This window comes from Pyrus communis, chromosome 10, assembly GCF_963583255.1.
Source record: "Pyrus communis chromosome 10, drPyrComm1.1, whole genome shotgun sequence".
Taxonomy (NCBI): Eukaryota; Viridiplantae; Streptophyta; class Magnoliopsida; order Rosales; family Rosaceae; genus Pyrus; species Pyrus communis.
Window position 1 is genome coordinate 549140 of NC_084812.1, and position 12203 is coordinate 561342.

At 37.3% G+C, this 12203-nt stretch overlaps 1 protein-coding gene across 1 annotated transcript; it reads right to left on the minus strand.

Annotated features, from left to right (window-relative positions):
* Window positions 1-754: 754 nt before the first annotated feature.
* Window positions 755-7566, minus strand: LOC137747307 (ubiquitin carboxyl-terminal hydrolase 23-like). The gene is made up of 11 exons (XM_068487397.1): window positions 7023-7566; window positions 6574-6688; window positions 6210-6320; window positions 5493-5665; window positions 5049-5375; window positions 4560-4685; window positions 2824-3546; window positions 2595-2714; window positions 1782-2496; window positions 1325-1418; window positions 755-1211 (listed from the first exon to the last, which is right to left on the minus strand). The coding sequence occupies exons 1-11, from the start codon at window positions 7335-7337 to the stop codon at window positions 1052-1054; spliced, it is 2979 nt and encodes a 992-aa protein (XP_068343498.1). The 5' UTR covers window positions 7338-7566; the 3' UTR covers window positions 755-1051.
* Window positions 7567-12203: the final 4637 nt, after the last annotated feature.

Below are 12203 nucleotides of genomic sequence, written 5' to 3' on the forward strand. Positions count from 1 at the left end.
CAAGTGAGGGATTAAGGAGAGGAGTAATAAAAAATCCACCGCCCCACACAAGGACTAATGATAACATTTGGTTTCATGACATTGCCAATTCGCCAGCTGAAAACTAATTATTCTGAGGCAAGAAAGTTGTGTTCTGAGTTTCATTTTTGACGCTGGTGAATCACACAATAGTGGGTTGAGAAAACTAGAATGCATGTGTGAGTCTTCCGAACTTCCAAAAGATTTAACTGCCGTGACGAAACCACCAGCCGATTCGTTTTTTTTTTTTTTTTTTCCTCAAAAAATAAAATAAAAAAAGTCCAAATCTATATTAGCGAACACATAAGTTTCCCAGCGAAGCGCATGACGTCTAAAGAGTTGGCAAATTTTCGGGTGTAACCGGAGGTATTTTCCGTCTCCCCAACTTTTGCCAGCGTTCTCATCACGGGAGAAGGATATACCCCGGTTACACGCTTAGAAAGTCTCCTATGAGTTGCACCCATGCAAAGGATAGATACGTCGTTAAAATGTTCTGGTCGTCACTGAAAAATGGAAAAGTTAAAATCTGCCCGCCCAGACTCCCTGATGGAGGTCATGGGCGAAGTGTCTGGGATCGACTGGGAGACGTAGAGAGGGCGTCCAAGCCCAGAAATCACAAGTACTCCAACGAAGAGGTCCCTCTACCATTTTCCAAGGCCCTGCTCAACGAGCCGACGAGCGGTGAGACACACGAGGGCTCAAAATGTAAAGCAGCACCAAAAATATCACACCACAATAGAACACAACCATCAAAAGTTCTACTGATTGATTGTAGGCGACCAAAAATAGGTATATAGTAAAACAAAAATCTTGATGCATCTCCGAAAGGCCGAAAACACATAATCCTTCAGCTAATACAATTATCCGTCCATGAGAAATCTCCCAAAGCAGTAAGATACAGTTCGCCTGCTCTTCCTCTCCACACTCCAAATGCAACACATAAATAATCACCCCTTGTTACAATCTCTCTCAACAGCTAAAGAAAACAAAACAGCAGACCAACAATCTGTTCGTCAAAGTTTGACTTCTTCCGTCATATCCTGAGCGGGTGATTTCCAGAACCATACCTGTCTAGCTTTGCCTCTTTCACCTTTGATCTCTGGGTTGCAATCCTTTGGAATGGATTTGGTCCGCCAAACGTTTCTTTGGGTTGCTTTACCTTCTTTCTCTTTCCGCGATCATATTCTTCATCCCTGCATCAATTGACATTCCACAACTCATGAGAAGATTTTATAGGTAACGCTTTTACTGGTGAAAAATCATGCTGCTCTAAAGTAATGTGAGATAAAAGGGATTCCAAACTCACCATTCATCTGGTATATAACCGATGCCGACACTCTCTGCACGGCTTGATTCTATAATATGAGAAGGAGGCAGTTCTATTTCGTCCCACCGAGCAACTGCAGTCAACATCTTTTTTATGAGAGACGCAATAAGAAATTATAACCACAATAACATTAGGCAATGCCAGATTCAATGGGCTTCTTGTCCATACTTTCTATGACAGAAGAAAGAACAAAACAAAAAAGTAATCCAGATATGGGAAACTACAAGGTTTATCCAGCATTCACAATTAACAGATCAATTGGTAGAAGTGAAGCTCAACTAGCCAATCAGAAGAAATACAAATGCAAAAGGCATTGCAATTGTGAAGGCAACACATGCATGACTAGATAACGGGACGGCATATATGCAAATACTAAAAACTACCAGCAACCATGGATCTATGGCCAGGAGGGCAGAGTTCTAGATAATGCACTCACCGACTGCCTCATCAAGGCCACGGGTTAGCACATCAATCCCTCCAATTTGCGTTCGGTCTCTTTTATGATTGTGTGGGGTGTCATTTCCCCCCATTTCCTGCAGGTTTTCTTTTGAGCACGAGCTAGAGACATTACCATTTTGTAGTCTTTTATCACTTGCAAGCACTGTACCATTCTGACCGAGACTTTCTCTAAACACTCCTTTTTGAACAGCCGTTAAAGAATCATGATGAGATTTCACTTCCCACTTTTTATCAGTTCCATCTGCATCGTTTTTTAAGCCAGATTTGGTCCCCTTTCTCTTAGAATTTTGCTTGGAAGGGGTTACCAAGGGAATTGACCGGGTTTGCTCAGATGTAGACGGCCCCATACCATATAAGCAAGAATTGTCCATAACATGTTCCTTAAGAAGGCTCTTGGTATCTGAAGATGGGTGCTTACTCCTTTTGTGTTTCTTCTTCTTCTGTACACTTAAGACCACCCGGGAAAGTAAGCTAGGTCGTAACTGCATGCATGCAACCTTAGACTTCAGCTGCTTCTTTTTCAATTTTCTATGGCATTTGCAATCAGGAGATTTTACAAGCAACGATCCATTTGCCACAATTAATGAGCCAGGCAAATTTGCTGACTCATCAATTACCACTTTTTGGCCAGAATTGCTAGTCTTCTCACCCAAAACATTACAAGCAGCACCTCCATTGGTAAAACTTCCAACCTAAAATAAAAAAGAAGTTAAATCTGACAACACAACCTATCATAGAATTCACAAAATATAAAAAAAACAAAAATAGGAAAAAAAAAAAAAAAAAAAACCTGACTAATTTCAGAGCTTGGTTCATCTGATGATTTGACAGTGTGAATTCCCACCCTTTTTGTACCGCTAGGAACTCCGGATGATGTACTCAAGTCTCCCTTCCAGGAAACTACATTATTCTGGATGCATTAACAAGTTAAAAACTCAAGCACAAAACAAAAGTAAAATTATAAATCAAGTGGGTAAAACTAGAGACATCAAAGTGCATAGAAGATATTGTCCACTTACATTATAAGAGGTCTCATCTTGTATGGGTTTAGTAGCCTCACGGCTTTCAGGGTCCTTCACATTGGGTGATATGACACTGGAAACACCATTTTCAATTGACCTTCCTCTCTCATTAAGGTCAGTTTTATTGGAATCAACTTTTGCAGCTGTGGCATTTTCTGGACCCGAAGTGCCACCATTGCTAGTTGGAGATGATGGTAGCATATCTTTTCCCAATGTAGGAATTGGAATGGAAATCCCTTTCAACGAATCCTTTGGAAATGGTGATGAAGATTCAGAAACAGGTTCCTTCATAGGCACCGTATTTTCTGCCGCATTTTTAGAATCAGAAGCACCACCATTGCTGCTTGGAAAGTGAGATAATGATGGAGACGACTCTGAAACAGGTTCCTTCATAGGCACCATATTTTCTGTCATTGTCTGGCAATTAACTGATGCTTCCTTCAAAAGGGGCACCATAGGTGGAACTATAGTTGATTTTTGTGTCACAACAATAGATGAGGATGGACCACTTGATCTGCCTTCAACAGAAACATTCTGAATGGGTACTTTGGAACATTGGTTGTTAGTGGAAGGAGTTTTTAATCCAGCACCATTTGCATTGAAATTCTCCTTTCGAGCCACTTCAACAGGCTTCCTCGGTATTATATTTCTTCTATCGCGGACATAAAACAACATGTAAGCCTTCTGTTCCAAAACAGTCCTCTCACTAACTTGGTATACCTGTTGCATCATAGTTGTGCAAACTTGTAAGAAACCTTGATTTTTTTTTTTTTTTTTTTTCATTTCGTATGCAATTTAAAGATGGTAGATTTACTGCTGCTCTATCCCTCAAATATATACTAAACCACAATTAGTTACAAAGTAATACCACTCATCACAAACAAGTGTCACAATCTGGTGATGCCAAGTGGCATCCTATCAATGGTAGTGGCTTTTCTTTATCATATAGCAAGTATACCCATCCAAGTGGGGTTATTCAAAGATAAAAACACAGCACATTTTTGGATGAGGGACTTATAAGAGGGATTTGCATTCCCATTTTGAACAGTCAAAAGTGGTTGGAACCATAGAAAACGAATTTGTCAATCTTGGGTGGGATTTGAATGAGATTTTAAAGCCCGGAACCCCACTTCAAGGTAGACAAAAATATGAGTGGCTTCAAAAATTCATTAGAAGAGAACTTACTCCAACACTGAACCATGGACCCATAATTCAGGATCCAAGACCCTGGACACTGAAGACCCAGGATTCCGAACCTAGTGACTGAAATGTGAGACTCGCGACCTGAGACCTAGGACCTGGGAACAAACCTGAAAACCAGGACCACAGATCCAAGACCCAGACCAAGTAGTCAGAACACCGGACCAAGGTTCAGGACCCAAGACCCTGGCCAAAGGTACAGGCTAAACATGTTGTATAGGTTCCTTAAATGAATCCCACCACACTGGATAGATTAACCAAACAAGTAAATTTCAGGGCTCAATCTCATCTTTTCAAATTCCACCATTTTTTTTCTTTGTTACTTCTAAATACCTCATCCAAAGGAAAACTTTTGGCAGAAAATGATCATAATCTGTTTGCTTAACATGGCACATCTAAGATCCATAAAGTTTGGCTACACCAACTGTAGAAAATCCAAATTGTGAAGCATTATGAGGCAACCAGTGCAAATCTGGAAGCACTATACATCAAGGCCAGCTACTTGCTAGTGAAATCTCAAGTTATCAACGCACCTGGTTGTCGTCAAGGGAGTACCACATGCCACTTGATGTGCGAACATAGCAATAATAATGGCCAGAATAGGTGGTAGCACCACAATGAACAAGAACCCCATAAAGAGTATATTTCAATTCTCCTTCCTGCCAAGTAGTACGTAAAATTAAGTTAAAATGCAAAACCACGAAGTGAAAGGCACAAAACATAATCAAATCAGCAACATATGACTTTTGGCTCCCTCTAATGCGTTATCCCGATCATAAACCTAATGGTCCAGATTCTAATTCCAATTTAACCTTTTTTCAGAAGAAAAAAACCAAAATTAAGATACAGTTTTCAACAAGCATTGGGCAAGATTATGAAATATGAAATAAAATAATAAGTAAACAGAATGAGTGACTTGAACAATCTAATACCACAATCTGTGCTTCTTTTGGATTGCTTCATTTGTAAAATAAAGAAATTTAGAAGTAAAGTTTGCATGGCTAAAAAGCTTGTACACTTACATAGGAACCACTAACAAATGGCTTCAAATCCAATGTAGGGCCAAATTTTACATGTCTGTCAATTTTTCGTCCAGGATCATGTGCACGAAATCGTTTCAAATGGATGGCAAGTACATAAGGAGGCTTTTGAACAGTCATTTGTTTGAGAGCCCGAACTTTCTGGTTGCATCGTTGGCACTGATATTGCCTTTCCCCTCCATCTAATTGTTCTGCTGCAGTAAAGTTTCCCAGTGCTTTTTGCAAGGAATCTGCGTTGAATATTTCAAGACTTAAATCTAAGAATGGGTCAAACTTGTTGGAGCAATAGGAGCACTGCATACACTTGACCTGAATAATAATATTAAAAAGGGTCACAAAACATCAGCAAATATTTAAAATCTTTACCTGTTTACAAAAACATAAACTCCCACACACTACAGTATCTCAAAAACCACAAAGTCTTACCTGGCTTCGAAGTCGACCGCCAAAGATCTTGTGTACCAAGCTCTTCTCATAGGCACTTGGGGATTCACTTGGCACACCAGACGGTAAACAGCATTTATGCATGGATTCCAGCAAGTTTACCATGTATTCATGTGCATCCTCCTGTCTAGACTTAGTGAAAGTTCGAGATATGCCTTATCATGTGTCAAGGATTCCAACTTCCAAAGCATAGAAGCAATAAAATAGACCCGATACCACACTTAAAAACTGACCACTAATCTTAACCTTATGAAAATGCAAAATTGGAATGGTGAACACAAGAAACTTCTTTATAAACCCTCCCTTAACCTTGTTACTAGTTACTACACAAAAATTAACAGAAGAAAAGAAATAGGAAGTTAAAATGAATAATAGCAAAGACACTAGTTATGAATCTGTAGTAACGGAATTACTCCAATCAGATTATTTGAGTATAGTTATCCCTAAGAAATTTGTTTTCTTGCTTATAAAAGAACAATTTTGACTGTAAACTATAAAAAATATTCATAGAAGAATTTTTTTTTTAATTGATTTTGATTTTGATTTTTCTTCTCTTTTGCCACACTTGGTAGTCTAGCTTGTTGAATAAATAAGAACTCGATCAACAAAGAAAAAGTTCTATGGACAAACGTGGAGTCCAATGAGTACGCCCATCTATGTATGGCAGAAGTATATCACCAGAAAACATTTCAAGGATACATCGTAAGTTAATGACTAGATCCTTTGGCACCAAAATTCTCCCAGTTGATTGTAGAGCAAGACTAACATGCTTCTGGATGGCACATAAAGCACAAAACCCAGCAATATGGCCTGTAAAAAGAACAAAATCAATCAAATTAGCTATGCACATAAATTCAACATTTCATACATGCACATGTACGCATATATGAGTGCATGCTTACCGCACTTTACAAATGGTACATTATGAAAGTTTTTTTGTTCATGTTAATTCCTTCCATGCGAACACACGGACACAAAAATGTCATATTTATTTGTCTATATTAACTTGTTGTAAGCACATCCTAACAAAGGGGAAGTGGCGGGTTGTCGGAGGAGTCCTTACATGAATTTCGATGCTTTCCACTTTGCAAGTATGCAGCTAAAGGCTCAGTATATGTCAGACACTGCAATACTGAATTGAGATAACAAGTGTTTCCCATATTCCACAAACCGGCACCCTGAAAATTACACAAACCATTTTCACTGTCAAGCAATTAGGAATCGAAACAATAATCGTAGAACAATCAAATGCAGCAATAGCATTACCACCAAAACATCACATAACAGAGTATCGACTATGAAATAATTGAAATTGGAAAAACTATATCAACCGAAAATTGATTCGACACAAGAAGCCAAGCAACAAACTCTGAATTCAGCTAAACAGAACATATAACAAGCCCGAATCAAAATAATGCAAAATGGTTCAATGCAAATGCGAAATGATTCAATTCAACAATATTGGATGGGGAGTTAGAGAAGACAGCGATCAAAGGCAACACTTTGACTCACAATTCTCCGGAAGGTGATGCCAAAGCTGAGCTCCGGATCGAACCCGTTCTCCAAAAACTCGGACGCATCCCTTTTTTTGGCACTCAAACCCGACTGAGCCTGATTAGAGCTGCTGCCGCCGCTACTTCCGGGATTCAAGGTCTCGAGCCGGAAGTCACCACCGCCAGTGTTAAGCCCATTGAAGGGCTTCCTTGCTCGGTGGAACTCAATACGCCTCTGAAGCGGATTTGACCCAGTTTCCGATTCGGGCATTAGATCCGCAAACCCATCCGATTGTCTTTGGAGCTTCGCCGTTTGCACCATAACGTCGGCCATTTCCGGAGCCCAAAAAGTTGAGATCTTGCAGAGAAAGTTTCGATTTTTCTTCAATGCGTTTTGAATTTCTCTCTCACTAGAATTGGGACTCAAGGTTTTAATGGCGGAATTGTTTTTGGGGATTTGGAGAAGCAGAGAGCTTTTTGAAGGCTTCTGCGAAAGAGAAGAGGCAACGGAGGCGATGGAGGCAGTATTAAACCCTACACAGACCCCCCAAGATTTTTGGCACCAGGTGGCCGCCGCCTACACCGAACAACCGTGGGGACGATATAGGTGATTATGTCCTCGTGTCGTGATCATGTTTAAGTATGACAATTGGATGAGGGGAAAAAGAAATTTTTAGTTGTGACGGGAACACGGATGGTACATCACGTGTTTTTATGCAAGTGGTGGAAAATTTTAATTTTTAAGTTATTAATATTTTAACACATATGACCCACCATTTATATTGAGACACGTGGTGTACCATCTCGTGTGACGGGAACACTGAAAAATCTCTCGAGGGGAAGGGATCCTGTCTATACTTTTTCTATTAAATTCATCCAACCAACTAATTTAAACTTTTGAAATTTGATCCAACGGTTAAAATTATTATAATTTTTAAAGTGGGTCCTATTTTTAGTCGTTGGATTAACTTTCAAAAGCCCAGATTGATTGATTTAATGGATTTAGTTGAAGAGATTCGAAAATGATCTGTTTCATTAGATGAGGACACATACAAAACAAGGAAAATACCTTATTGGAAATTGCTTGATGAAATTACTAATCAAGGTTTGACGACAAGATTTTATTCTCTTTTGGGTTCTGCATTAATACCTCGTTCATAAGCCATTTTGGCATCTCCTACTTTAAAGTTATGATATGTGGATTGCGATTATCACGGTATTTCAAATTAATCATAATTCGATATAAAATGAAAAGCTTTCTAAATTCATGACAATGTACTTAAATAATGTAAATTACTAAAAATGCCCTTGTAAAGTTACTAGCTAGGATTGAGATAATTACGCTATTACTAAAATTGATAGTCCGATGTAGCTAGATGTACCTTTAGTTGTTGATAATCATTTTACAACTCAGGCAAGTTCCAAGTCTTATCCAACATCAAACCATACCTTAATTTGTGTTAGGTCGTAAGCTCTTGTTTCGGCGGGCCTAATTGAATAGGATAAGTCCAATTAAATTGAATATAAATTTTGTTCGTTGTTTGGTGAAGTTAAGTGTATTACAAATCAAATATGAATCTCGTATTCATATAAAAAAACCAAAGGAGATGCAAAAAACCAACTTTGGACATGGGTTTTCAAGCAACTCCAACCGGGCCATGTCACTCCCAAAACCCCAATCTAAGCTAATTCAAGTCAGCCTGTCAAACATGTCATAAGAGAGGCTGAACTCAGTAGAAAGAATTGGGTTAACTACGAGTCTGAGCCCACCTTCCGTTGGATTGGATCTACAATTTTGTGCAAGGTGACCGTACCACAATATGTGCATGATTGATTTAGAATACTATCATCCTTGCATCAAGATGTAAGAAAAATTCATGTGTTTGATAGTCTGTTTAGATGAAATGTTCGACCAACTCACAAAATGGTGGCAACGATCTTGTATTTGGAAGTAGGTACCTAAATACATAGATCCGACCACTTGTATTATGACACTTGATGTATTGAGCAGTCTTTCTGGCACACCGAAAAATCACTCAATGTATACTAAGTGGATTGTTTCAACTTTTGGATCAGTTGATTGAGGTGGTAATAAGTGTATTGTTTTACCATCAATATTCAATACAATGTATGTGAGCCTGAGTTTAATTATTGGTCCTTTTTTTTCTCTTGGTTGAGAAAACCCTAGTTGGAAAATTGAGTGGCCAATTTCTTTTGACAGCTTATCTTCAAAAGAGTGAACAATGAGGAGGATAAGGTCGTAATAACACCATGCATGCATATGACAGACAAACTATCTATTTCATTGTGATGCAGAACTTTCATGACCAAGTGATTTAATTTCGTTTACAATAAAAATAGTACACATCGATGGATGATTTGTAATTATTTTATCTTTCAGTTTTCCCTAATTGATATAACATGCAAAACCTTAATTTGTTTTAGGAAAAATAATAATTATTTGGACCACCAAACCCTAATTGCTTCATGCATGCTCTCTGATGAGTGACGAACAGTGTTTTTTCAATCTCGACCTCCGAATTATATAACATACATGGAAGTCTTCAAGAAAAAAATTTCCTGAAGCAACGGAAAATTCGTTGTCGTATCAGAGTTTTACTCACAACTGAAATGATCGGATGAAGTCTGAGGAAACGAGGAAGACACACACCCCCTTGTTTGAACAGTCGATTCCCAACTTCATGCCTGTAGAGAACAGGTATATGCATAGTGTAAATACATGTATATGCATCTCATTCAAGATCACAGAAAATCATTATGCCTACAATTCTTCACTACAATTCTTACCAATACCAACCATACTGAGAGAATCACAAATAATTTCACTAGACACTAAGTTTTTCAGTGCTGAAATCTTAGTTTGCATTATTGAATCCTGTTGACACAGAAGCTTACAGAACTACAAGCACAAAGTAATGATAGATTTATGCTTATAGGACATTTGTTTATTCGAATTCTATCATTATACACAATTTATTTTTTTATTAACAAATAATCTTGTATATATATTTTGTTTTATTCCTGCACAATACATATATATATATATATATATAGTTTTGTGATTGATTGTTGATTCTTAACCAACAAAAGATAATGAGGGTGACGTTTTATATATATATCGATCGAATTGTGGATCATACTCTCTTATTTTCCAATGAGGGCCAACGTTTGTGTTAAACAATGGTTTAAATTATTATAAGTTTTGATTATGTAGATTAATGATAACACCCTAAGATCGTAAACCACTTATTTGCTTTGTAAATGATATTACGCACCCTAATCGATCCATTACATAATTTTAAAAATTTGCTCACACTGTAATGTCACTGTATTTACCAAGTGGCACAAAGTTTACAGTGTTTTATTGTATTAATTTAAATCTATCTTCAATTGCGAGGAATGAGATTCAAATTTAAGTGCAGAGGAAGGAGCACATTAATCAAGCCCACTGTTCTAAAAATCTCGCCTAGCGCCGTCTAGGCCTTCGCCTTGGCATTAGCCGGCTGGTCACCTCTCCGACTAGTCCCTAGGCATTTCAAAATTATGAAAGTGCACCCAGAGCCGCTTAGGCATCTGCCTGACCCGCCTAAATGCCCACTTAGCCTGCCTAAACTTGCCTATGCACCGCCTAAGTTGCGACTCTCATACCTAGACAGAAAATCAATAACTTTTATTTTGCATTTTATTTTTGTCAATAAAATGTAAGAGACTTGTTGAATACTTGGATGAACACTCATTATATACTTGTTTCCCATGTTTTCAATATGTCCTAATACTTTGATAATTTATATGTCATTTTATTTTGCAATTTATGCATCCAATACAATTATGTTTTTTTTTTAAGTATAAATAGGCACTTATTTATACAATATATAATAAATTTACTTAAATCCATCTAGTCCACCTAAACCCTAAGCCTTAAACCCTAACCCGCCAACTTGACTAGCACCTAGCGTTTTGCCTTGTCATGCCAACTTACTTACACCTTTGTTTGCCAATTAGGTTAAAGAAAAATGTCAATTGTAGTGTGATAAAAACTCATGGTTATCATCGATGAATAGGAAGTAGATCCATATGACTGTGTTCATTATCCTTAATCATCATGATAATGCAGGGTAATTAATTATTCTCTTATTCCTTCTCAAACAAAGTGGTTGGTTACATATCTTTCTTCTCACATGAGTTAGTATGTCGGGAATACTACTTACTGTATACTAAATAATGTAAAAAATTTTTTAACCAATTATATTATGACACTTGATATACCAAGACTGTTACTAGTTATTTATATTCCGGTAAGACATTCAAATCCATAAGTGTTAGTTCGTACGTGATGCAACTTCTGTTTAAAAATTGCCAGGAAAAATAAACAAATCAGAAGAAACTACTTAATTATATTTCTTCTTCTAATTCTAATTAATCAGGCTCTATACAGTAGAAAACTAAAGAAATTTCCAGCAATATCAGTTTAATTTATAATTTTGTTGCATGTGACAGTTAAAACAACTGGCCGGCCGATCGATAAAATACATCAAATCAGGGACGGAGTTAGAAATTTCTTCTAGTGGGGGCAACCCGAAAATCAATTAAGAAAACCTTATTATATTATGACTTATACCTAATATGATATTAATACATAATTACGTGGGAGAGGTTTTTCAATTTGAATGACATAATAAGAGCACTTTTGTTCATATAATATTTAATATGAAGTATATGCAATATGAAGGTATGTTGGATATTATATACATATATTTTCTTCAAATATAACGCGTGTGTATTACATAATTGTAGTCTACAACTTAATAAACGAATCACTTGAGTGGAGGCATATGCCCCCAGTGAGCCTTCATTGACTCCGTCCATGATCAAATGTATCACCAAAGCCATTGGCTATTTCCTTGGACTTAGATTTATTTCTTTCTTTACATGTTAGCATATCGAGCATTGCTATATATCTAAAGTCAATGAACTTGGAGTTCTTGACTTGATTAAGTTGGCTAAAGTGGTGTGTGTGGTACTCTTTTTGTATTCAAATTCGAATCTTTCTGTTCCGTAGTTTAAATCAATTTAAATAGCTAGTGTGTTCGAGATGTACTTATTTTTAAGAGAGCTTGGGAAAAAGATGACTTCAAAACTGAATAAATGTTGCTAGTCTTCTGGAGATGCTTGGTGAAAA